Raw genomic sequence first — 26,922 nt, 5'->3', positions numbered from 1 at the left:
TTAATTATATTTTTAAAATTATTATCTCCAAAGCAAGGAACCTTAGATGACTGGGTTGCCAGAAATATCTATTACACTATTAAAGATTAAAAAAAAAAAAAATTGAGATTGACCTGAAAGATCTCTGACCAGCTATTGCACAATCTTTGCAAAGATCTTGATTTTCTTATATATCTGTTCAGACGAAAAATAAAGCTAAAATGAGAAAAGAATATTAAAAGCTAAGAATGTTATTTAGGGAGTATATGATCTCAATTTTGTGTATGCAGTTACTGCACACTTGAAAAGGAATACACCTAACACTAGTATAGTAATTATTTTAAATCATTATTTTGTTTAGCCTTTCAGTAACACAAAAAGAACAAGAATACTGAAAAAAAAAATGCCTTCTTTCTTATGAACATCTTTATTCATATACTCATGACATAAGACATCCCACTGAGCTGTGTGTATGCACACACACAGAGTACACACAAATCAGGTACGGTGCAAATGAGGCATGCATTCGTATACAAATGAAACTGCGATATATAGTGCTTCTGGAGTAAATTAAGCAATATTCTGTGGGCAGGTAGGATATATATGAGGATACAGAAAAAAAAAATAAAAAGAACAGATAACAATCCTCAATATCTGTAATGGGAATACCAGCCTCTGGCCTATGAAATAGTGAAGTCCATATAATGCACACCTGCCCTAGTCAGGTTAGAAGCTGAGAAAAAAACTATACGGCCCGGTAGCTACCATCCTTAACATTAAAGAAAAGAAAAAGCCTTCTTCCAAGGCTAAGACAAGTCATTGTAAACTCAAGGGTTTTTTTTTTTCCATCATCATAATTAGTACCCTGAAAAGAAAAAGAAAGAAAAAGAATGAAGAGATTTATTTAGAACAACTGCAAATGACTCATTTAACCTGCATATCCACTAGGAAAGAGAACTTCTAGGCAGATAACTCTAAATGCAGTTTCCATGAGAACAGAGTCACATCATGATATTTTTAATGTCTTCTCTTAGGAAGTAATCTACATTTAAAGTATGAAAACTAGCATTAGGAAGCTAAACCAAAGTTAAACTTAGGTTCACACCCCAGTGGAATACTTCTACACTATAATAAAATAAAGCCATTCTATAATAGTATCAAGAGGACAAATCCACATTATTACTAATTGTGCTACATTCATCAAATTCTGGAACACCTTTATTCTTCCCAGCAAGAAGCAATATTGAAAAAAAAAGTATTCAAGTATTACTTAAACCCTACCCTAAGAAGGAAGCTCCAGAAAACATTCTGACTACACAACTCAAACATCCAGCAAGGAAAAGAACACCCACTGATGTTGAACTACGCTACACTGAACCTCAAGACCCAGAGGTCAAATATGAAAAAATTATTTATATAAATATTAAAGGAATCCCAAATACCAACTAAATATAAAAGCTCCTTTAGAGAAGATAGCATTTTTATCATTCAGAAGTGGTACTTGATACAAAGGAGGGAGTAACAGTGACCGTCAATGCCCATCTCTAGGTTGTTCAGCCTGGAGAAGAGAAGGCTCTGGGGAGACCTTAGAGCACCTTCCAGTGCTGAAAGGGGGCTACAGGAGAGATGGGGGGGCTCTGGATCAGGGAGTGGAGTGATGGGATGACGGGTAACAGTTTTAAGCTAAAAGAGGGCAGATTTAGATTGGATATTAGGAGGAAGTTTTTTCCTGAAACCACCACTGAAGGTGGTGAGGCAGTGTCCCAGGTTGCCCAGAGAAGCTGTGGATGCCCCATCCCTGGAGGGGTTCAAGGCCAGGCTGGATGAGGCTTTGGGCAACCTGGGCTGGTGGGAGGTGTCCCTGCCCATGGCAGGGGCTGGAACTCGATGATCTTTAAGGTCCCTTACAACCCAAACCATTCTTTGATTCTACGATCCTGCTCCCTCACAGGAATAAGTAGAAGGTTTTCAATTTACAGAAGACCACTTGGCTGTGGGTTTTGTAAGCCTGCTGTCACATGGGATATGTGGGGTTCTTTGTTTGCAACTGGAAGAAAGTAACCGTGTAATCGTACTTGTCTGTTCCTGACGGTGTTAATCTCAGGGTTCTGATTCATATGGCATAACCTAATATCCAACTACTTATCTATAAGTAAGAATCAAGAAGGAATTTTTCCACTGTAATAAGTGAGACTTTTTATAGTACTGACAGAACAGTGTCAAAAATATGAAGAATAATTTTGTAAAGCTATCACAAGTTCTGATAGGTCAGATATCCAGACCAAAAATGGCATGTTGAGAGCCTATTCTGAATGCTATGGACCAACCCTCAGAGTACCAAGAGAGGACAGTAGGCCAAGGGCCTCCAAAGAAAACCAAACAAACAAAAAAACACAAGCAAAAAATATCAGTGGGAAAGACACTGAGACACTGTTAGTTTTGGAAGGGGCAGGCAAGTACACTGGGTCCATGAATCCCAGGAGCAACCCCCAACTCAGGACATTTTGATAAGCCCTAATCATAAGAGAATGAAAAAGAATCACATGCCAAGCAGACAGTTTGGGGGTGGGGGAATTCCCCACAAGTATGTTTGGGGGTTTTTTCCTTTTTTTTTTTTTTTTTTTTTCTTCAAGGAGGCATTTAAAGCCCTGCCTTTCAAAGCCCATTTCAATGCTGTCCTTTAGCAGCACATTCCAGGCAAATGGCTTCTGATCAGAAGAAAATCCCTCTAGAAAAGGGACACACAAGTGCAGCAGTAACACATCTTGAAGCACACAGAAAAATGGACATGCGTGGCCTGCTGCTGCTACTGACAGAGCTCCAAACAATAGGTTGGTAAAAATGCCACTATTAAAGAACTGCTGCTAGTAGAAAATTACATGATATCTTTTTGTGCAAAACTGTTGTATTTTTAATAGACATAAACGGGAAGAATTAAATTAGTAAGTTAACAACAGAAACATAATAGTACTATCTGTGGGAACTGTAAGTGCTCATTTATTCTTACCTTCTTCTGCCTCATCCTCCTGGGAAGACATAGGCCCTCCTCCACTTGTTGGGCTGACCAATTCTTCCTCTCTTGCAGATTCTCTTTGTAGACTGACAACTTCATAAATTGCATCCCCAGCACTTGTGTGGCTTTTTCCTTCAGACTAAAACAGAATATGAGTATGTATTAGTCCCTACTGTTGATAAATACAGTTCTAATAGTATGCCAAAACCAAACTCGGACACATACAAACAAATCTCCTACCAAGGTTAAACAATAGTTCCAGCAAGACTCTCTCAGATTTCTTTGCAATGGCATACACACACTGGCAGAAACTGACAGCTCTGGTTCTCTGAGTTTTACAGGTAGAAAATACAAACAACACTGCATTATTTCCAAAGCTGCTTCTTAACAACCATTTTAAGTATCGTTCAGATTGACGATAAAAAAAGCTTTCCAATTTAAATACAGCTATAATGAGATGAGGTCAAGGAGAAACTACAGCAAAAGAGAGAACAAACAGGAAAAATATTGGAGTAAACAACATCACAGGAACAGGAATCTAATGCCTGGGGGGAGGAATTTAATGGTAAGAGTTTTTAGTAGGTGAAGACAAGACTAATGAAGAAACAAAACCTCATGGTTTTTGAAAGTCACAAATTGTGAAAAGCTCCTTATAGTGTTTTACTCATTAAAAAACAAGAAAAATTCATCTTTCTTCCAGAGATTATAACTTGTAGTATATTCCTTTCCATGGGGAAATGTATTGTTATACCTAGCTATACAGTCTGTGTTGGTAGCCTAACCTTCATTTACTTCTTACTTTTATATATACGTGTGTGTGTGTTTGTGTGTCTGTGCATGTGTGCCTCTGTGCGTGCACATGTGTACAAATCATGTATATCTGTCACTCTAACAGTCAAATTAGCTTGGAAATTTGAATGTGGTATCTGTAACAATATATATTTGAGGTCAGAATATTTTCAGTGGAAAGCATTTTGTTCTGTAAAAGCAGTTTTTCTCCCAAATCTGCCTCTTCAGGAATTGCTAAAGTTAGTTACCCATACTTTAAGCACCAGAGACAAGGTTGGAAGTTTTAAAATAAAAGGAGTATTAGTTTCTCCTCTGAGTTACAGTTCTGAACACAATTATTATTCAGTTGCATGCAGTGATCAATTATTTGTAGAGAATTGCATAAAACTGTAATGACTGTATTAAATTAACCAGCTCAAATTTTTGTGCTATTTTGTCCTTTGGGTATCTTGGCTAATCAGTTATAATAATTTTTTTAACATATTAAAAACATCAAATTAACCATGAAAAAGAACACAATCTCAGAGAATATTCAATTTGTTTCAAAACCAAAATTATTATAAAGTTGGAAGACTCTATGGCACCTTCACTGGAGATGCACATGAACTGCTGACCAGCCCTTGCAATTTCAACAAGCTGGTGAAATTATGCAGATGGATAGCTTAAGCAGGGACTGTTTGGACTGACACAATATAAATAATTTTATACTGAGAAAACTTTCTTACTGTATTTTAGGTTAATCATTCAGATCTGCTTCCTTCAGAGCTGACACTCCCTGGAAGCAGTGGCTCCAATTATCAGCCAGTTTTGCTCACTGAACTTCTCAGGAAGTCAGCTTAATGAACTTTGGGTTTAGGCATAAATACCCTGCACTTTGTAACATTTAGCAGGATAATATTAGAGCCATTATCCCTCTTTTATTCTCACAGAATACCATTTATCAAGTAATTACAAAGTACTTGGCTACATCAATCAACTATTAATGTCACTAATATTATTTACCATCACTATAGCTTTTATTTTTGAGGGAGTAAGGCATAAGGTACTATGGATTTTGTTGTATGTTACAAGAATTACAAGTCTTCAGCTCCTTGCCTGTGTTCCGGTTAACTGCAAGACCCATCTCTATAAAATGTAAATATTTTGGTTATTTGGTTTTTTTCTGAAGCACAAATTTGCTGTCTACAGAAATCCACCTTTACAAGGATAATCATGTTCTAATGATGAAAATGTGGATGAGTAACAGTGAGAGACAGGGAGACAGATAGATACATAGACACAACAATCTTAAATCTCACAGCATCATGCATTTATATCGTTCCTCATATCTGACTGTACCTCACCAATCTTGATTCAGACTATTAAGTCTGAATCCTTCCTCAGAGAAGTTGTGATTTTTCTCAGCCAATGCACACAGGTCTCACTCACCCCTTGCAGGAAAATGCCATTTCATCCCTTGCTTCCCTTTGGAACATCAGTAACAGATGCTTCTTTACCAAAATGGGCACCTTGCTGAGACAGCCCAAGTCTAAAGTTTCCTGCCAAGCACTCTGCATGGTGGAGCTTAGATCTGGGCAGACTGCACGCCTGAATTTCTCACCCACAGTCAAACACGCTACATTTGCACAAAGACTGATAGCATTATTGTATTTTTTTAGGAAATTAGACCACAGGATTCACTGTCCTGTGCAGAGAAGCCATCTATCTTTGGAGCTGAGGATTTGATATTAATCCACTGTTACATTCCCTCAAGTCTACTTAAGCTCAACTATTTTCCCCAAAAATTCATGAGCGGCTGATCCCTTGCCATCTGCGGAGTTATTTTCCAAGGAGTAAGAGTGCCCTGAGGTGCAGCGTTTTTCAGAGGTATCTGCAGGAACACCTATCACAACACAAACTGTCCAACTGACAACTGGCTAAATAAAGACTTGCTATGGGTCAACCAGAGAATCTCTCATCCATAATCAGGACCTAATCTTGTAGAAAGATTACAAAGATTAAAAGCATTCCCTTCCCAAAAATCTACAGAACAGCTCCTCAGAATTTTACAGCAGGAAGAAATGAATGTGTTTCTTCATGGAGGGGAGACACATATATGTTGTCACATTATAGGGGGTGAGAAAGAATAAAAGTATCCATATTACTCAATTAAAACACTGCAAGTGATTTAAAAGGAAAGCTTAACTGATTATAGATAAGTATCAAACAGCTGAGAGTGTAATTTTTTAAATTCCCTTTAAGTTTAAAATGCAGATATTCTCAATATTTGCATATAACAGTTGGTTTTCTCAGATTTTCTTAAATTCTAAGTTGCTATGCTAATCTCTTGAAGAAATACACAAACAACATTGCATGAGATTTATTTACTTACTAAGTGTTAAACACAGTGGGGCTTTTGCCATGTATTATCAACACAGCTTGGTTTTTAGGACCTGTTACTGTGCCTCACAGGAAGATGACAACTCAAATATTCACATTAGGCTCAGTAAAATTAAATCACTGCTCCTCAGTTTCATTCTCCAAAGACGACAGACCACTATTCCAATGTAAATGGTACAGTTAGCCTCTGCTGTTCACTTTTTGAACCAATACCACAACATAAGGCTTTGGCGAAAGCAGGTCAACAGTTTCTGCAGGATGATGCAGCTGTGTGCCATCCTACAATGATAACGAGCAGACATACATACTTTATGTACCTCACACAATGCCAAAAACGGAAGAGACTTTAGCATTCTACTCAATAGACAAATTCAACAAACATTAACAAATGAGATGGATATATCATCTCTCAGTGCTTGGGGAAGAAATAAATGCACATTAATCACATAAGCACAGGGCTGGGAAAGAACACAGAAGGAATGCACAACTATGCACTAAGCTTCGCCTTAACCACTCCCTCCCCTCTGCAGAATCAAGCAGTGTTTGTACAACCTGATGTAAAAGGCAAACTCCAAGGGACTGACAAACTGAAATACCTCATAGAAAAGACTTGGCTAAAAATGCTTATTTCTTTAACTTCTATTTGAACATTTCATAACATTACAATCATCAGCAAGAAAGCACATGAACGATGCTAATTTAATACATCACAGCAACAATAACGGCCTTAGCCTCACATTTCAAAAAGCCCTGAGGCAGTGAAGGAGAAGAATGTAGTTCATTTAATACCCTCCTTAGCAACCACAAGGGTGAAAACATGGCAACTTCTCCCTGCAGCAGAACTTACTTTGCCAGATAATCTTCTTCCAACCTTCTCTTTTTGAAAACATGAAGAAATCTACCCTCTCAGATACTTTGGAAAAACAATAGTAATAGCCCAGCTCTTTCAAACCTCCACATTAAGTTCCTTTGCCTTTTATTGATTATATTCTTACAGCTACCTACCCTCACATTTTTAACCTCAGTAGTGAGGACTTCCCTTTGATACTTATTAGTTGATTTTACAGTGGACAGTCATTTCCCAGTTTTACCAGTCAAATGGAATTGCCTTAAGAAGTCTGCACACAGGTCAGACTGTATGAAATTAGGGTAGGTTCAAAATTGTTTAAGCCCACAAAGCCAATGACTTATGACCCATTATAATTCTGTCTACAAAGGCACTGAACACTTATATATGCTACTCAGCCATTAGGCATTTAAGCATCTCAGCAATAACTAGTTAAAAGAACCAAACTATTGAGGTGCAGGCGCCATGCTAACTTTTACAAACGCCAAATTAAGACAGACAAAAAAAATTGCTCCCAGCATCACCTTTCTTTAAAAAACAAACACACAATACCTGTTTTAGCTTCATGTAAAAAGTTTCTGTTTTGAAGTACCAGAAGCGTTCATTGGCAGGATACACACGCACAACAGTCTCCAGCAAAAACCGCACTGGTTCTACTACTTCAGTAACCACCATATCCACTGCCACTGTCATGAAAACACGCTTATCTAAAACACAAAAATAAGTCACATACGGAAAAATCAGTCAAAGTTCAAATTTCTCAAAACAATGAATGACAGAACCAAACTGCTGTTCAAATAGAAAGCCCCTTCTATAGAATTATTGATCCTACTGCACCCATTTTATTTCTCCCGAGTTTTACACCCTACACGCCTGTTGCATAGAGTAAGAGTATACATTAAACAGTGTACCAAGTAACTCTGATAAATACGTATTGTCTTTGGTTTAAAAAGTTGTTTTAAAGACAGAAGTAAAACGTTGGGCAAAGAAAACAGCATTAAGATACGTGATCCCTATTCAGACAAAAGGAACATCCACAGGATAAGGTCACATTGCAAAGTGTAAGCACACTGCTGAGGGAATATATAGATGTATAGCAAATCAGTGTCAAGGATCTCCTACAGCACTCTTTGTCCTAAATCCTCTCATAACACTAAGAAACACTTCAGATAATTTCTTATGTCCATGCTCATACTATGTCAGTTACAAGGACTCAAAATGTGTTACCCTTCCTTGTCCCACTCTGGCTCAGACAGTCCTCAGAACAGCAAAACATTTTTAAAGCGAAGCATGGATCAGTAATCCTAATCTGTAATAGCTCCATCTTCCTGATACTGAAGCACAACTCCAGCTTTTCAAGTAGAGAAGAATGCGGGATCAACCGATCAGAGGATGAGACTGAAACAGTCCAAGTGTTATCTTGCAGGTTTACAGTGCAAGAAAAGGTTTGCTGCTTCTGGAAACATTCACCACAGAGAGAGGTAGTAACCATCATGTTGCATCACAACTGATATCTCTCTTGCAGGAAGCACAGATTTTTAAAATAAATATTTCTAATCAGACATTATGGATCTCTAGGTTCCCTTGTCTTATCAGACTAAAAAGGCAAATGGGCATTAAAAAAAACAAAACCAACCAAACACACCCACCACAAAACCAAACCAGACCAAACACACACAAAGTCATATCATAAAATGGAAACTGCGTCAAGCTGCACAATAAGAGTTTTGCCGATACGCTACTAGAAATACTATGATTTGAAAATCCAGCAGCAGTAACAGTGACACCGGCTGTATATACTTGGATATGCCTTTACGGAACTGATGTGGGCTGCTCTGCCTTGGGATAGGAAACAAAGGCCATATTTGCATTCAAACCTTTTAGATCACATCAGAGAACATCAATTCTAGTGATAAGAAACTGTGCCATATAATCAAGCACTTCAGTGTATCACTTCCAGCTGCCCCAAGATGAAGGGGATGTAGCGCTACTTGTAATCAACTCACCTCAAAACTAAATGAAAGAGAATAGCAATGGCTAGGATTTATACTGCTTTGCTGAGTACAGGAGGTGGAAAACAATTGCTGCATGCTTAGGACCAAAAAAGGCAACAGACACATAAGCCCCAAGCACTAATTTAATGTCTCCAAATCAGCAGCTTTGCTGAGTACAGGAGGTGGAAAACAACTGCTGCATGTTTAGGACCAAAAAAGGCAACAGACGCATAAGCCCCAAGCACTAATTTCATGTCTCCAAATCAGCAACACACAGCTCAACAAACAATTATTCACATTTCTGTGTTGCATATGCTTATACAGAAAAGTTCCTAGCCATGGACTCTTGGAACGTAATGGTGTTACATACTTGGACACAGGCATGATGATTCCCAGGAGAAAATACATACACCAAACCCACACAGGTAAAACAAATATACAAATTAGATTAAGTTACCTTTAGGAGTTTCCTCATTAAGTACTAGAAACATGGGTGCATTAGGATTCCACATTCCAGTAATTACATAAGCCTTCCCATCTTTTTTTTTTCCCATGGATTCCTAGAAATAAAAACATACGGGATTCTATTAGAGTCGTGGTTTGAGATCAAAGTGATTGAGCACGGGGAGGGGAAACAGCTCTAAGAACTTCAGAGTAAAATTGTGTTCGCTCTAGAGAACACAATCTAAATAAAGAATGTGAAATAATGGATTGAGAAAAGTTATAGGGAAACGGGAGAGAAAGAAGAAACATTGAAGAGAAAAAGACAAACATTACAAAATAAACTGAAGACAAGATAGTTTATCAACATATTTTTTAATGCTTATTATAAGCATGAAAGCATGGTGGGATATCTGCCACTCCGCTTTCTGAGCAGCTGAGATGGTTGTTAGGAAAGGATGAGTTAAAAGAGACTTCACAAAATTAAACTAGCACCACAGTACATACAGAAATGGTCCAGAAAAAAAATAATCTTAGCAGAGTAAGACCTTAACAACTCCAACCCAAAGGCCAGGCTGGCTTTTTCCCCACTCTGTAATTATATCTCTGCCAGCTTTTCTCCAAGTTCCTAAGGCATGAACCTACATTCGTAAAAGCCAATGGACTGGAATTTCACTTTGTAGCAACTTGAGTTTTAAAGAGACAAATTTCAGGACAGTATGCAAATGAAGTCAAAATAGCCACATATGCTATGCATCTTATGCTACGCATCCGTCACTTCTACAAATATTTCTTACAGACCTGCTAGTAACAATCTGTGTACACAACCTGCACATACGAACTATTACTAGTATGAGGCAATTACATGCTTCCTGAAGGTTTTCTGGGACAGTTCCCATGGATCCAACAGGCCTGTCTGGCAGTCTCTATTTAGAGATGAAAGGAGACTGACATTCCTACTCTGCAATTCAATTTGTGGTAGAGCAATAAGAGTGACCAAGTTCTCCAGATTTAAATGGGAAGAAAGGGAGTGGAAAGGAAAGCACAAAGTTACACGTTCTAGTCAAGAAATGAACTAATAAGCCATTACATCCAGCAGTTAAATGCACTTGGAGTGTAAATGTAAATAGAATTATAGGTGGAGTAAAGACAGGAATTCAAATATACACTGCATACAGTAAAAAGGTGTTGTATAGATTTATAGAAGCCAATTCATTACACTCCGTAACTCACTATAATTTATTCAACTTTCTAATCAAATAATAAAAATGGAAAATCATAACTAGTGTCAGCAAATACAACCAGAAAAATGAGCTAGTAGATATAAACAGGCAAATAAAAGAGTTTGACAAGCGAACTAAATACTGATAGCTAGAATCATCAACATGAGTAAAGAAATGGACTAGGCAAAACTGGGCTAACTGTACAGCCTCAAAATGTCTGATTGGTTTAACTCAAGCACTTCTTGACTTGAAAATAGTTGTATTTTTATCCACAGCGTGAAAATAAATTGATATTAAGATAGAAAGTATCATATTATTTTGCAGTTCCCTTAGAAGCAAGCAACAACTGATTAGAAATGAACACTGTAGAAGACAAGTGAATACTTCAAACTCTGAGCAAGAATTTAAATTCAAATGAAGCAAATAAAGGCAGATTTCAGCGCCTTGGAAAAATAAGACCGCTTCCCCGATGCCCAAATATAAAAACAATTATTTGCTCTAAATTTTTAGGCAAGGTGCTTAACCTAATACAGAAAGCTTAGTCATTTGGAACAACCACCTGTCAGCTGACCTAATCACCAACTGAACAAAAACCAGATGCCACAGGTTTTGACATTAATTGAAATCTTTTGTCCATTGTATGTAACAAGTTTGTTTCTAGTTTGAAGACATAAACCCCAGTATTTAAGAAACAAAAAATAAACAAAACCAAATAGATGAGAGGTTTGTTTTGTTGGGTTTTGTTTGGTTCTCTTTTCAAACCAACTATCTTACTAAACAGGTTATTAGAGCTAAGTATTACCATGTCTAGCAAATGCATGTCACTGTTCTTCACATTTCGTCCAGGGCTTAGTAGCATCCCAAAGCATCTGTGAAGTTTATTAAAAAAGAAAAAAGAAAAAAAAAAAAGAAAAAAGATAGATATAAGCTTTCCAGAATAAAACTATTTTCTTGAACATAATGGCACAACCACCTACTGCTTCTAATTAAAAAAAAAGCTTCTCAGTAATTATTTTTAGTGTTATGGCAACGCTCAGAAAACATCACAATATATACTATAGAAACAACAACAGAATTATTTTCCCGAATGAAGATGACAGAAATTAGTGTCCGACCTGTGAACAATCAATTACAGATAGCTTAGAGTATTGAGCTTAAAAGATTCCAACAATCCCTATACATTAGTGACGGAGATTGTCAGGAAGAAATTCACTCTCTCCCCAGTCCGTTTAAAAAATGGCTTTCATACAATCATACGAAAAGTTACAAATTCACACATTCTATCACCCATAATGTCAGTGGTGGAAAACACCACGTAGTATCACGAGCCCTTAAAAAAGCTAATTTGCTCAATTTTTAGACCTTCATTCTTGATTTTTAAAAAATGAATGTCTGTATTATACAGGATCCTGAACTTCAGAATTCCAGTCCAGTCATTTAACAAGAAAATGTTCTTGATATTCCTAAGAGTAAACAAAAAAAAAACCCCAAAACTCCAAAATATTCTTAAAACATTCAGACTTTTAAACTTTCTGAATATTGAAGGCACTACACAACTCAGGTTGCCCAGGGCCTTGTCAAGTCACGTTCTGAGCATCCGTGAGAACAGAGAATGAATGACCTTTTTTGGCAACCTGTTCCAATGCTCAGCTCCTTTGTACTGACAACAACTGGCCTTATTCAACAGAGGAATTTCCAGGGAAGTAACTTGTGCCCGTTGACTCTAATCCTACTACTCTGCACCTCCAAGAAGAGTCTGGCTCCATCTCTCCATACCCTCCCACCAGCTATCTGAATGCATCAGAAGAGCCCCCCATCCCCATCTTCTCTAAGCCTGAACAAAAGTAGTTCTGTCATATGGGCAACCCACTTAACCAAGTGAAAACTCAGATTTTTCAGCAAACATAAATTGCAAGAGATTTCTTGAACATTCAAAGATTTGCAACAAAAGAAAGCATAGTTTCACAGCTTTCAGGCGAGCACACAGTATCATGAACAGATATAATAGCAACTATCATTTCAATAATGCTATTAACTGTAGAAGTCTTACAATAAGCAATTACCACACCATCTATTACATTTGCCCCTATTACATTTGGATATATGATTTTCATTTTCCACCTCATTACATTTAAACAGTAACTTACATCCACAATTGTCTTTTTCCTTCTCCATACTCTCTCAGTACTGGAATCTTAGAAATCAAACTGGTGAATAAAACAGTAGACAACAATTCTGACTTACCTATATAGCATAACGCAGTGCTGTGTAAAGCAAACAAAGTAGCTAGGGCACTAGGGCTTCTGTTTAAGCACACAAGCAGGCACCTCTGCAAGACTATTTAGACCAAGCAGAATATGACAGTAGACTGACTACTTTTTGTTCCCGGAGTGGAAATAGCTCTGAGAGGATTATAATTTCTAATAGTAGAAGGGTCACTAGCTTCGGGTACATCTCCTAAAGAAAACTGGAAGGCTAAGACTCCAAGGCAGGCAAAATATGTGTGCTTTTCAAAGGTAACAGCTCACAGATCATAGCTCTTGCTGTGCTTCTCTCAGATGTACACAAGCTCTGATGTGTGCCAGACAAAATTTTTGGGTAGTACGCTTCCAGAAGAGTAGCAGGAGGAACGAGTAACCCCTCTCCCAGAAGCAGATACTTATGATGACTGGCAGCATCCTGCTACTAGAAGAGTCAGGCCTTCTCTTCCCACTAATTTCAAAGAGCAAAATTAGTCCAAATTAGTTCAGGTCCCTCGCTTGCCGAGTATCTATGTTTTACACAAACCGCTGTCAACACATTCAGCCTCCCATTTAAGGAGGATGAAACTCACACCCGGGATTCAAAGTGACCTGTATAGACTGTGGGCCTCAGCCCTGCCACTTCTGACGTGTTGGGTTTTCTGCACTTGCAGCTGGCTACCAAGTGGCTACGTGCAGGTGCACTACTCTGTTTAAATTTGACTGGTTTCTAGACCCGCAAAAAGAGAACTGAAATTATTCTTCACTAATATATATTTCCATTTATATAATACAAATGCTACCCGTGGATAAGGCCACTGGCATAAAGTTAATATGATAACATGATCTTTAAGAGTTTCCAGTACTACTGAGCAACCAACCGAAATTCTGTACATCAGTTCCGAGGACACCAGTCTCAACTCTAACCTAACCTATAACTACATAATTGGTATTAACTCTCCTGTGCGACTGGTAGCATACTATATTTAAACACCTCTCTATTGAGAACAGACTCAGTCCTCTCATTTCTCAGAATGAAGGGCTATTTCACCCTTTAGAACAACTTTCTTAAAGCCCCTGATCATTAGCCAGAATTTTCTTCTTCAATCCTGTGAATAACTGACACTTGATATCCCACATTATGGAACTGAACCGATGTCGTGCCACACATGTCTCAAACCTGGGAGACAGCAATGAACATCATCTCTTTACCTGCTCTGACCTAGACAAAAGCAGGCAAAACCCAAGTTAAACAGGCCACAAAGGTAGGAAGGGCCAAAGTAACTCAACTTAGAGTAGCCTGCTCTATCAATCTAACCCAGCCACAGGTCCTGTCTGAACACCAGCAGGTGAGAAGTTTCTCCGAGTGAGACCAGGTTTACTCTTCTGAGACCATGAACAAAGATTCTTGAACTCTTTAGACCAGAGACCAAATTTCTTTAGCAATAACATCCTAACTGAATATCCTAAACAACATCAAAACAAAAGCCAGTTTCTAAGGAAGGCAGCTTTACTTTTGGGGCAAAAACCAACAACAATCAAGTGCTATTCAGAAATGCCTAAAAGAGTTCATTCATTAACCGATTTCTGAAGCCAAAATTATTTAAATTAAAAATACATCGAGAATAGGATATTTTTTTTAAAGCCCTTGAGTAGCAAAAGCACATATTTCACAAAACGAAACAATGAAGATTAAAAATTTTGCTGTATGTTCCCTGTCTAAAATTTTAGTTTAATTTTTAAAGTAAGAGTCTAAAAGCAGGTCAAGAGATCAGCCTTCGGTTCGGGGAGTTTTGTGTTAGGTTTTTTTAATTTTTATTCTGTTGTCGTCTTGAATTCCCTTTTCACTAAAATTGAATTCTCCTATTGTTACTCTTTTGATAAGATTGCCATCTGGTGGCGTTTGCTCTTTTTAAAAATCGAGCTATTGAGAATAAATTTCCTAATTTAAACTAACACAATACCTACTACTATTGTAGTACAAGAGTCTACTGTTAATGAACACATTAACTAATGGTTATTCTTCACATGCATGGTCCACTTCTTGTGCAAGTGCTTTGCACAAAAGGTCAGATTATACTGTCCAAAAGGGATCCCCCTCATGTAATTTCCAGGAAATACAACAGGAGTCATCAACCATTCCGGAGCTCTTCCCCATCACTTGAAAAGAAACACTACAACCACATCGTAACAAAACTACGAAGGAATCCTACTCATCTTGAAGACTCCACCAAAAGGTTGCCTCTTCTAACCAGCAGGCTGAGTCCCCACTTGCAGTGTTCCAGCACATTGGTCTAACAGATTAATACGCTTCAAGTTTCAACATAGCTCAGACAACCTCACTTGGTTACTCTTACTAAAGAGTGACATGTTGGTAACACAGGGTTACAATAAATGCATGGTTTTGCACTAAAACCAACAGAAAGCAAAATCAAAAGCATTTGAATGTCCTAAGTATTCTAACACCATGTCCAAAAAGACAAATAAACAGAAAAAAAAACCTTAGAAAGTTTTGAGTATTACAGGCTATGTTTTCTTGTTTTCACCTAAAAATCACACAAATACTTCAAAAGTAATTTAAAACTGAACTCCACACCTATAAATTACATTGTGCAATAATATTTTCTGTTGTTGGTGTATTTTTTTCTGTCACATAAGTTGCAGAGCCAAGGAAAAGTACATTGAATATTGTTCTCTCAAAAACTTAACCTGCATTATTTTTCTAAGAATCTTACCTTTCAATGGCCAGTTCTTTGTTTGAGAGTTTTTTTACCGTAATAACCACTTTCTTCTCAATTCCCTGTTTAAGCTTGAAATATAATTTCTCTCTATCCTTTGGCACAGGACTAGAAGAATAAAGAACCAAGTTTCTTTAGCACAAGTATAGAACATTAACTGTTAAAAAGCAGAAAAGAGAGCAGCAGCCCACTTAAACTGTTAATGGCTCAACTCATTTGAGAGACCTTCTCTTCCTTTATTCACAAATTAATAAACTGGCAGCAAAGAAAAACAGACTATACACTCACACTTAGTATGCTACCTGTGTGGGGGATTTATCAGACAAACATATCCAAAAACATGGGAGGTATTTTGGGTTTTAAAATGACAGAATATACTCTATATACTGGCTATGAAGCAAAAAATAAAAATAGGACATTTTCACAGAATTAACTACCGTTATCAGCTCTCTCTTCCATTCAAAAAAAATCTTGTAATTAACTGCTAGGCAAAGAATACTTTGCCCACCTTTCCCCTGGAATGCTTAGAGAAGTTTACATTTTCTAAATTTCAACAAATTCAGAATTCAGTAGCTTATAAAAGAAAACAATATTTTAAAAAGAGACCACTAGACTGTACTTACTCAAGAAAATCAGTTTGACTGAAGCTTTAACAGCCTTCCTACTATCTTTTTCCATTTACACAGGCCTACCTTGAGCATCCCTACCAGAAATCATGTATTTAAAAGAAACTAACTTGAAAAAGGTATCCTGATTTTTTATCTTTTTACAGAATAGAGAAGTAAGCTGTAGAAACAAAGCAACAGCTTTCTTTTTATAAGTCGTCTACTTATGAGAAGAGGCTAAATCAATTTTACTGTAACATGGCAGCTGTGCATTCTGCAAGTGGCTATATGCTTTTCTCAGAGAGATCTCTACTTTTCCCTTTCCATTCAGATTACCTAAAATTTCCTTTTCCATCATCTTCTTTGACTTCTAAGGAAACACTGAAAGTGTACACGTCACTATCTGGAGTGGGAAGAACAAAGTCCTTAACATGATCGGATGCTTGTTTGGAAGAACGTTTAAATGCTGTTGAGAAACTATATAAAATTCGGCTGACCTGCAGAAAGACAAAAGAATTAGTAGTTTTATCAAAAATAAAAGAGTATTTTTAATGGGATACAGTGATGTGTTTTTGAAGGTCACAAAATTACTGTCACTTGCCTCTTATACTGAACACAAAGCATGCCTCACATAACACAAAACATTCAGATCGGGTGTTTAAAAACAAAGTAAACTCAGTAACAGCATCTATTTCCATTCAGGTCATATCCACTGCTCATGTAATGCTTAGTAAGCTAATAAATATTACAAGATTAGGAATGCAACTCATCAGCGGACCTGAACAATGTACTTTTCAGGTTGTGTACTTAACAACACAGCTTAGAGATTGCTCTTGCAGATGTCAAAACCAAGATGATTTCTTCTTTTTCCACCTCTATTTTTCCACCCTAGAAAGCCCTTTTCTCCCAAGCTATCTTGCAGTTCTTCCTAAAATATCTAGGGCAGAGTATAATAAAATGATTCTTCGTAACCCGTGAGGTCTACACGGCAACTTTAGTCTGAAACCTACCCAAACAAGGCCTGAAAAACAGAATATTTGTCTTAAACTTAGGCTTTTTAAATCTTCCCATTACTGTGCAATTTGAAATTTTATTGAAATACTAAAAGAAGAAAGAAAACAATTAAATTATATTACTGTTCTTGTATGACTAGCTGCATATTCTGTGAAACTCATTATATACATGTTAACATATTTTTCAAGGCACTATATACCATTTCCACAACAGGAAAAACTTAAAATACTGTTTGTATCCTTTTTACCAGTCACTGTACAACATTTAATACTTACTGCCTCTTTAATCTCACAGGAGAAAACATGAATCTGGAACTCTTCTGTTCCACAGCTGCTTTCAGTAAATGCAAAACAGTCACTCTCTGAAGTCCCATTTTGTCCACGTACACAAAACAACACCTTATAGATTGGAAAAGAGGCTATCTCTGCATTGCTTGATTGATCTATTATTCTGTCAAGGAAAAAACAGGGAAGATCAAAGAAAAAAGTCAATAAAACAAACAGGCCTACCTAAAAGGCTTTTCTGCAGTTAGATAAGCAAGTATCTAAACTGTAATTACTACTAAATTCAAGTACACAAGATGGGCAGTAGGATCAGAAATGTCAGGCTTTCCAAATTTAAGATGCAAACGTTTCTAGTTGTAACATTGGCTTAATTTCTTTTATACTCCATAATACAGACAAATATAGTATCTCTATATCACGCAGTAACAACAACCATCACTGCTCTGCAATCGTTTGTGAAAAACACGAAAGTAGAAATGTAAAAAACACAGCAACCATGAAAATGTAATCTGCATACAAAGATCAAAGAAAATTCAACATTATAAAACAAGTTAAATCTCTGTTTAAGAAAACATTAAGAAGACATTATTGATCAAAATCTACAGCTTAGCAAATGCTTGCTGCCATGTTCAGGTGAATATTAAATCACAGATCTAAGGGCTCATACAAAATTTTAAACTCCTCTCAAACTCAGAACCCAAAGAATATTTCAGAAACTTTAAGGATGACAACATGGATGATGGTGTCAGAGTGGACTACTAGACAGTGAGTTTTAAAGAATAATAGAGCTACACAATTCTCCTCTGTCTTTTCGCTACTTGTCCATATGCACATTCACATCAAGGGTGAATAAACGTTACCTGTAATAGAATCCCAAGTCTCTAGCAATACAAATAAAGGACTAATCTTCTCAAGGCAAGAAAAGCCCAGAGAGGGTTTGAGCATCCTGTAATACTGGTGGGAGGTGTTAAATGGAAACCCACGTGACAAGTGTTCAGATACCAGGAATGGCAACACTCCTCAAGGATCACTGGTGTCATTTGAACTTTGATGGAGCGTACTCTGTCACACATGGATTCACCTTTGCAGTTCTGTGCAGATTCCTAGGCAGTCCTGCGCTTAATGATGTTCTCTGTGATTAAAGATCAAAGGAACCTGCAGTTTCACTTGCAAAACAACCTTCTTGAATGGCCACAATGGCTACAAAAATAGGTAGAGCACACCTAACATCTCATGTCTATGTGACAGTTGCCATCATAAAAGTATTCAGTGTCATTTCCTAATTCAAATGAAATGTTGCCATAACATCAAATGAAATCTTAAATTTCAAAATTTTAAAGAGCAAAGTGGAAGAAAACGTATGTGCTTGAAGGTCGTTCAGTCTTTCTGCACAAGATGATAGTCAATACATAGGCAGAGTACAGGAGATCTAACCATATCCTTCAGATATCTTGGTATCAGAGTTTAAAAACAAAAACCCTGAATATTGAGATGTTCCCTACTTCTGCATGCAAGGCCACTACAGGTGAGCCTTTAGTGCACCTGGATTAAGAACCCTTGACTCTCTCATCACTAATTAAAAAAACCTCCTCACATGGGGCAAGTAAATGTCTTCTAGTATCTAGAGACTATCGGCATATACATGATGAAGCAGACACAGGTGAGAACTGGCATAGCAAAAACTGGAAATAGAGACTAGCATCTCAAGTCCTCAGCATATACGGAAGAGTCATATAGGGAAGAACTGAAACCTCCAGCTAACCCAATGGAATACTCCTGTGTCAACACATTTACCTTGGAGGTGACTACAGACTAGGGAGGTTGGAAGAAAACAGGCATTACCAGCTCTCCCTTTCCAGTGATCTTTTATCACCATATTTGAACAGAGATGAAGATAGAAAGATATGATTTTGTTGACACTGTACGGCAACCGCTACCACCAACAATGTACTGCATGTTACACTTGAGCATACATTTTATTGCTTCAGAGGAATTTCTCAAAAATAACTGTTTCCAGCAGGAACTTTAGGCACAAATCCAGCAATTCTACCTCCCTGTGTGAGTGAAAGTCAAAATCCACCTTTTATGTGTCTGCGCAACTAACAAAAGAAACATTTGTACGTTACCTTACAGAGCCTTCCGGAATATTTGGAACATAAAGTGTTACAGGTAAAGGGGCTTGACTTGAGGATTTCATGTTTGCCATGGCATGTAGAGCCTCCAGTTCATTTCGGGGGGCAGACACCTTTGTGCAACCTAAATAAGTCAGTTTGTTAAACAGTACGCTGTCCTCCTCCAGGGGTTCACTGGGAGAAGATGGCCTTGGTGCAGAGATTTCTGAAAATAAAGAAATCACTTCTTTAACCATTCACTTTTATTTTTACACATTGTTTTCTGAATGAGCTCCATAGCAAAATCTCCTGCTTTTTCTGAGAATGGATATGGGAGTCAAAAGTCCAGCTCCAATAGCAAGAAATCAATTTGGCAGCTTAATAGGAACATTAAGTCTATTCTAATGCATGTTTCCAATTATGGCATAAGGACACATTGCCTTTTGATTCTTTTTAGCAGCACTAGAACACATTTTTTCTTTAAGCTCCATTCCCCGGATGTTCTTTTTTGCTTATACCTGCTTCTCATTTCTACCCAGAGAAGCTGTGGAAGCTCCATCAAGGCCAGGTTGGATGAGGCTTTGAGCAACCTGGGCTAGTGGGAGGTGTCCCTGCCCATGGCAGGGGGGTGGGAACTAGATGATCTTTAAGGTCCTTTCCAACCCAAACCATTCTGTGATTCTATTATCATTTTGCATAAAGATGGTTCACTTCCTGGGATAGCTGTATCAACTGCATGAAACCATCAGGGAGCTGAAGAAAAAGGAGGTCTGTTTTTTCCTCTACTCAGCAGAAGAGAAGCGTTCGCTTTCCATTATCACACCACTGTGGACAGGGGCGATCTCGAGGGAGTTTTTGGGAGTTTTGCCGCTATTGTGTCATAAAAAAGCTACAACATATTTTACATAAAATATATACACAATATAGTTTACATAAAAAGCTTTCAGTCCTCCCTGTTTCACCAAAACTTCAAATACCAGAAAAGTACCACAATCATTCCTAGCAAAGATCAAATCTAAAGCTGTCCTTACTGATACCTGGTGACAGAATCAGCGTGGGAAAGCTTATGAATTAGCTCAGAGTATATTTCATTTGCAAGTAGTACTGTCAGTTAACACTGCCCTGAAACTTCTCACACTCCATCAGTAGCATCTCTACCTCAACTATAGTCCATTCAGCAAGTTACACAATTCTTAATCCTAACTCATCTATACCCAAGACAAAAATGAAAATTATCTTGACCAAAACAGAGCAGCACAGGGTATCAACCTGATGATAATCTAGCCCTGTCTACAATCCTCAGCTAATCAGAAAAGGAGAGGAGTCCCCAGGGTACTGTCCAGTATACTTTTGGAATGAAGCTCCAGAAAGTTTTATGCTAATTTTAAGGTTAACTTGAAATTGCATAAAGAAAAGAACTGCCATATATGATTGAGGAGGGAAGCACTTTAGCAATACCTGTAGCAGAAGGGTCTAAAACAAGGTGCAAAGACGGCTGATTTGTTTGACTTCCAGTTGCCTGGCTGCCTGCATCACTGGAACCTTCTTGGAGAGCAGTGAGATTGTTCTGGTCTTTTTCAGAATCCCTCAGTATCTCTTCCATTGCCTTCTCCAGCTGATCATCTCCATTTGAAAATACCTGTAAGCAGAAGAAGATGACATTTTTTAAAGGTACTTGCAGTTTTATTCTTCAAACATATAGTCTTACTCATAGCAAAAGTTAAGAAACTTTGCTGAACAAGACAACACACTAAGAAGCAACAAAATTAAATCAATATCCAATAATCCAGTATCCCATCACATATAATGCACACATTCTCACTGCTAATCCAACAACCATCCATCTAAAAACTACAGAGCTCTCTTAAAATTAGATCCTCCATTCAGAACAAAGATCAACAGACTTTGTTATAGATTAATCTTAAAGAAAATTTTACTCTGTCCCAGCTGAAACATGGACACAGTCATATCCAATCCGTTTGTTTCACTAATTGTCCCACACACAGGAGGGTTGCAAATCTAAGGAAACAGCAAGAAAGTGGCAAGATACGTTCCCTAGGAAAAAAAAAATACAGCCTTTCACAAGTACTAGCTTTTCACACCAAAGAAAACCCACAGCCAATAATAAAGTTGCATCATGGATTCTACCACCAGTTCACTTACCTCTTTCCAGACATAATTACTAAAGAAGCAGCTAGTGTTTAATACAGACAGAAGTCCTCAGCTGTAACTAACTGCCAAACAGTTACACAAAGGCAGGCTAAGTACTTATTGCCATTTCAAGGGGAAAAAATACCTATTGTTCCAAGCGGACCAAAACCAGTAAATCAGCTACTGCAACTCAAGTAAGGAAATATGTAATTAACCACTCAGCTGTCACCCAAATGCTAAAATATTCTGCTATTTAGAGGTAGAAAGCTTTTAGAAAAGGTCTTGGTCACGCCTAAAGCAGCACTAAGCAAAAAATTAAACTAAAAACTAAAAACCAAGAGCCCCTGTGGTCTGTTCCTATGCAACCTGATTTTGTGCTTTTAAGATAACAAGATTCAGAGTCTCTGATTCTTAAATAAAGAATATTTCCCAAGCTTTAATCTGAAGCTCATTCTTTGAAAAGAATTTTTTAGTCCTTTACTAAATGTATAATAAATCCACAGAATACTAACAGAGCTGACCCCCGAAGAAGTTATTAAAAGAAAAACTCAACTGCCACTTTTGGAGAGATTTGCTTAATCTGAGCTGTTAATTTCACTGGTAATAAGCAAGGATAAAAATTACAGCCTACAAGTCTCCTCAAGCACACACAAGGATCTTTAATCGAGTATTCAAAAGAAGCTGCAATCTTTGATCAATACAAATCTTACTACACATTTAAAATAAAGTAATAGTAAACCTTTAGCTGAGGTTTTTCATCATTTCCAGAGGTGTCCTCAGATTGCTGATGAACCAGGACAAATTCTTCATTAATTAATGTGGATACAGTTTCGGGAATCCTACCAGCTTTGCTAAATGACATTTTGACTTCCATCTCAGGTCAGTATTCTCCTCCTGCCAGAAAAATCTAACAAAGAAGAAAAAATATTAAATAATTAGTTATGAAGCTGTAAACAATAAGTATAATATGAGGTTATTGTGGAATAATATAATACTTAAAGTTATACGAATATATTATACTATATTCCTCAAACTCTGATTTCATTGGTATAAGGAATCTTTTTTTAAACAAGTATGATTTTTAGGTGCTGTGTTTAAAAATCTCATGATTCAACAGCAGTGGCTGTTATCTATGTGTACAGATAACACAGGAGGGAGTTCACCTCGGAGCTTCCACTTCCCCTGCTTTTAATCTTCCAGAGCCTGCTTCCCTCTGCCTCCCTAACTTCTGCCTTTTATTCACACAGGTATATTTCTTACGCAGAGTGTCATGCAAGTGGTGTGAAGATACAGATTACCTGAAGACTAATTTTACAAAAACTGCATATCAAAGTGTATGCTCTCCACATGAGAACATATCTAGCAATCAATTACATTAGAGTGGTTTTTATTATTTTTTATATCTATAGGTGAAATCAAACGTGATAGTAAACCACAATCCCATCCTTCTTAGCAAATCTCTCTGAAACTAGTTGAAAAACCACTTAAAAAAACCAACAAAACCATAAATATTATGGAAACCGAGAAGTTTTCCATTGTCTGTGCAGCAAAAAAAATAAAACTAGAAACAAACAAAAAAAAAGGGGGGCAAAGTAGTAGTCAGCCTATACATTACAAGTTCATGTAAAAATACAAAACCATCCAGAATGAGGACAGCTCCTGGAGGTATCCACCAAAGAAAGACAGTATCACCTATGCTAATTCAGAATGCCTTCCCCAATTCCTTTGGGAATGAAGAGCTAGAATGAAGAACACTATATTAGATTTAAATACATCTATGTTTTTATGCTTTCTGTGTTAAAAAAAGAGAAAATATATTTTCAGATAGACTTTACAAATAGCATGCACTTCCAAATATTTCAGTTTCCTGAAAACTACTACTATGAGTGAGTGCTGAGATTTATGGTGCTTAAAACTAAGAGTTCGGAAGAGTCGCATACAGCACAGAAGGAAACAAACTGCTACTGTCACCTTTGCAAGGCTGGAAGGTGCCCAAAGAGGGGTAGAGCTCAACCAAACGTTTGTTGTGAACAAGTAGTTCGTAGTGAACAAGAACAGGTTTAGCTTCACATTGCCTTTTGCAGCAGTACCAAGGTGTGGAACTGTGCCATGCCTGCTTCTCAGTAACAGTTCCACAACACTAAATGATCAAGAAAACAATGCAAATTTAGCTCTAGCTATAGCGAACCACAAAAACAGCGTTTTAAAAAAGACATGCATGTTCTCCACCACTCTGAGCAGGCATTACTTAACATGCTAGCCCCGGGGAGCAGTTTAGCAACTTCAGACCAAAAAACAAGTGTGGGAACTAGACTATATTCAACACAAAAATATTTTGTATCACTTTTGAAACTACAGTCAACATGCTTTTGCTCTTTGCAAGACTTAGCTTATCATAATCATACATGGAACTCTACAAAAAGATTTTCCCTCTCCCTACCCTAGCCACAATTTATCCATCAACCCAGTGAAGGTATTATACAGAGAAACCCCAGAATAACTGAAGAATTCAAGTTCTCAGATAAGTGTATAGCATAACTTGTTAGATTCACATTATAAAAAAGCCACTAAACAACAGCTACAACATTCAGAGAGTGATTACAAATTTGGATTAGCAGTTTAGTGCACTCTGTTGCATTTCAAAATCTCCAGACCAAGCACGAACTCACAAACATGAATATATTTCAGACAGATGATGCTCCACCCAAGCCTAGGTAATGGATTCACCACTGGAATAAGTTTTGTTTCAGTTTTTTTAAATCATCTTTGCTTCAAAGATCTTTCTGACAAAAAAAAGACAGTTTTAATACACAAGATTTTAAGTATGTTATAGTTTATTAATCCATGTATTTGTCAACAAATGTCATGTTGTAAAAGTGTTGCTAAAGAGCTTGTGTATTATGTGCAATGAACAGCAAGTCTAGTTCAAAATTAATATTAATTTTGAAGTAAATGCGTCCACTATTATAGAACTCTCTGAAGGCAATGAAAGGACGTAAAATTATGCTCCCCAAATTCAGCATACCCTGAGTAATCATTAGCTCTCCACTTACACCACCATTAGAGAAAACGGCAGAGGATGACGGTAAAGTCACACCAGGCGCAAAGATCTAATCTGCCAGAAGCCTCTCTCCTTCCCATCCCATACCTGCTACTGCAGGACTCACTGAAGATGACAAAGATGATGCCTCACCACTACTTCTAGCACATTTGCAGAAACGAGGGATCACAAGAGACACTATTTTGACATTTTTTTCTGTTTCAGTCTCTTTATTTTTTGTGCTTACTTACATTGGAGTTCCTGTGTCATTCTCCCATAAGGTGGCTCTCCTATATAAATTATCAAAAGACAAGTGCAAGCTGCTAACATTAGCATATCACTAGTTCTTTCTGCAGCGAAGTAATAACTGACAGGCACACTGTGAACTAGGAAAAGTTTTTTTGTAGCAATATTTTAATAATAAAACCAGGAAAAATGTAACATTTGTAAAGGCAAAGAAAATTATGATCATGCAACTAGAGAAACGTGCTGACGGACAAAATACTTGTTCTTGCCTTATATGGATATAGGCAGCTTAAGAGAATTCCTACTTTCTAAATTTTATTCTGCAAGACAAAGGAAATATTATAAACACTAGATGACTGCAAGGAGCATCTCATTTAGATCAGATACTTAAAAGCATACCATACACATTCTTGCAATTACATTTGAGTTGCAAGGCCTTTAATGTCCTTGAGTGTATTCCAAGCTTGTCGTTACAATCAGCTTAAACCACCACATCCAGTGCAGACACATACCTTTTTCCATACGCAACTACATTAGCTGAAGAAATTGCCACCCCAGAACGCCTAATTACATCCTACTCCAACCTGCCACCAGTGCTCATGAATGCCCTCTATCCCATTCCAGTCAAACCAAAGCCACATTAGTTTCAGTTTAGTACTAAAACACGAACTCAAACAAGTGAGACGTTCAGGAAACAAATGCCTCAACCAGAAGGCGGCAGTTCTACACTCTTTAGCTCACACAAGTACAGTTACAAGAACAGGTCTACAAACTGCTCAGGTTTCCTGCTAAGACAACCTCTTGATGTCCATGCTAGAGAACTTGCCATATGACAAATTAATAGCAGTGCTCTAGATGGTTCATGGAAAATGTGTGTACTAAAAATGAAAATCTCAGAGTGAACAGACAGTTCATTTCCTCCCCCGTTTTAGTCACATGCTACTTAGAAAGCAAAAGCTTTACATACAATATTTTGCGATCAGTCTTTGATCAAAAACAGTTTTTAATGCTAGAGACAAAGTACCAAAAATCATGATCAAGTCATTTCTCAAATTAAACAGCTTGAGTAAAGTTCATGTCAGAGTTTAAGAATATAACTGTGAGCCTCATGAAGATTACTGAGATTTATACCATCTTAAGTAGTAAACTACCTAGAGGGAAAAAGCTTCTATTTTTACATCACAAAGGCACATGATGTAGTACTTCAGCTAAGCACTTTTGAGGAAAAGCAGCAAAAAGAATCTCTCTGAAAGAATTATGCATTAAGGTTATTTGGGGAAGGAAAGAGTAGAACATCTGAAGGAGTTTTTTTATTCTTTAGCAACAAGACACACGTGCATTCTGGACTTTGCAGTCACCTTCAGTCAGCAGATGGTTATGTCACTTCCCTTTTGTCATTAGCTTTATTCCTATTGAGGATTTACTCCTTTTTTACTCATTACTGAGTTATACACTTGAGCTCCCCTTCTTCCTACAAAAGGTAAAGAACAAATGACAGCATCACCTATTAGACATGTACAAAATCTAAGAACAGACCCCTATAACTAATCTCATAAATAGGTCTCAATTTTGATCATCCTTTCTGATGAAAAGCTGAAATTTAAGAATGTAAGAATTTATTCTTGACTGCATTAGTCAGAACATATAGACAGTTATACAGTCCTCAATCATGTTAAGTTTATTCCCTGAAGTTAGCAGCAGACAATCCTGGAGCTGGATGTTGTCTCAGAATACTGATGAAAGCGGTTTAGCATTTGCTTTATCAGTTTAAAGTTACTGGGAGGGCAGTAACCAGTAAAGATGGGCTGACAGCCAGGGACAGGAAAGT

At 37.4% G+C, this 26,922-nt stretch overlaps 1 protein-coding gene across 1 annotated transcript in view; it reads right to left on the bottom strand.

Annotated features, from left to right (window-relative positions):
- The window catches only part of LOC104471197 (rab GTPase-activating protein 1-like), a gene marked incomplete at its 3' end in the record, with an annotated part of 40,108 nt that extends 17,422 nt beyond the window's left edge, over positions 1 to 22,686 (bottom strand). Inside the window, exons 1-10 of the mRNA XM_010086450.1 lie at positions 22,548 to 22,686; positions 21,116 to 21,296; positions 19,673 to 19,883; positions 17,538 to 17,712; positions 16,585 to 16,745; positions 15,641 to 15,751; positions 11,468 to 11,534; positions 9,459 to 9,561; positions 7,555 to 7,714; positions 2,987 to 3,117 (exon numbers count right to left, since the gene is read on the bottom strand). Of these exons, the coding sequence (XP_010084752.1) occupies positions 2,987 to 3,117; positions 7,555 to 7,714; positions 9,459 to 9,561; positions 11,468 to 11,534; positions 15,641 to 15,751; positions 16,585 to 16,745; positions 17,538 to 17,712; positions 19,673 to 19,883; positions 21,116 to 21,296; positions 22,548 to 22,682 (1,435 nt within the window). The remainder of the gene's footprint in view (positions 1 to 2,986; positions 3,118 to 7,554; positions 7,715 to 9,458; positions 9,562 to 11,467; positions 11,535 to 15,640; positions 15,752 to 16,584; positions 16,746 to 17,537; positions 17,713 to 19,672; positions 19,884 to 21,115; positions 21,297 to 22,547) is intronic.
- Between the last annotated feature and the right edge of the window lie 4,236 nt (positions 22,687 to 26,922).

The sequence above is a fragment of the Pterocles gutturalis genome, unplaced genomic scaffold, assembly GCF_000699245.1.
Source record: "Pterocles gutturalis isolate BGI_N339 unplaced genomic scaffold, ASM69924v1 scaffold6146, whole genome shotgun sequence".
NCBI classification, from domain to species: Eukaryota; Metazoa; Chordata; class Aves; order Pterocliformes; family Pteroclidae; genus Pterocles; species Pterocles gutturalis.
This window is presented reverse-complemented; position numbering and strand designations above follow the sequence as displayed.